The 873-nt window shown below is 43.1% G+C and overlaps 1 protein-coding gene across 1 annotated transcript in view; it reads right to left on the bottom strand.

Moving 5' to 3' along the window:
- LOC106815450 (intraflagellar transport protein 122 homolog) overlaps positions 1-873 on the bottom strand; it is a 45,726-nt gene that overhangs the window by 20,310 nt on the left and 24,543 nt on the right. Inside the window, exon 22 of the mRNA XM_014819908.1 lies at positions 256-335. Within this exon, the coding sequence (XP_014675394.1) occupies positions 256-335 (80 nt within the window). The remainder of the gene's footprint in view (positions 1-255; positions 336-873) is intronic.

Raw genomic sequence — 873 nt, forward strand, 5'->3', positions numbered from 1 at the left:
CACATATCTGATTCATACATCACACATCTGACTTGCATGTCACATATTTCACTCGCACGTCACATATCTGATTCACATGTCACATATCTGACTCATGCATCACATCTTTCTCATATGTCAGATATCTGATTCACATGTCACATATCTGACTCATGCATCACATCTTTCTCATATGTCAGATATCTGATTCACATGTCATCACATGTCACATCAGACTCACGCATCCACGCACGTCACATTAGGAAGTCACCTTACCTCGAACGTGAGCAGTTTCTGAGTGAATGGATCCTCTCGCTGGTGACCTCCTACCTCGTTCATCTTCATGCTCTCCCCTCCTGCAACGATAGAGGAGACGCTTGGTAACCGCCGCTGGTTAACAGATCTTTCTCAGTCCCTTCTTCTTGTTTGATCGACAATGCTGCCGAGCGCAGAAAAATACCACATCGGTTGGGGTGTTGGTGGGGGGGAGGGGGATATATGGGTAACCCACATACATACGAATGTTGGCATATCACAGACACTACATCCTTAAAAAATTCTATGTTTGCTGTCCCCCGACCCATAATTTTTTTAGTGGGTAGGTAGGTAGGTCTTTCTTTTTTTGTGCGAGGCATAATAGTTATTTTAAGTCTGTCCTCATGTTTGCCACACATGCTTTGTGTTTCAGTCTTAACTATGAGAAATGTAAAAAAAAATGAAACCCAAAATGTAAAAAAAAACTTTTGGGTCGCGGCTATTTTCGTGGGTCGGTCGGAGGACAGCAAACATATAATTTTTTAAGGATCGCCCAGTGTTGATTCTCATCCCTGGATAGGTTTAGAGTTGAGCACAAACTCATCCGCTTCCACTGACAGGAATTTGACGTATGCCATG

Source organism: Priapulus caudatus, unplaced genomic scaffold (assembly GCF_000485595.1).
Source record: "Priapulus caudatus unplaced genomic scaffold, Priapulus_caudatus-5.0.1 Scaffold1118, whole genome shotgun sequence".
Lineage (NCBI taxonomy): Eukaryota > Metazoa > Priapulida > Priapulimorpha > Priapulimorphida > Priapulidae > Priapulus > Priapulus caudatus.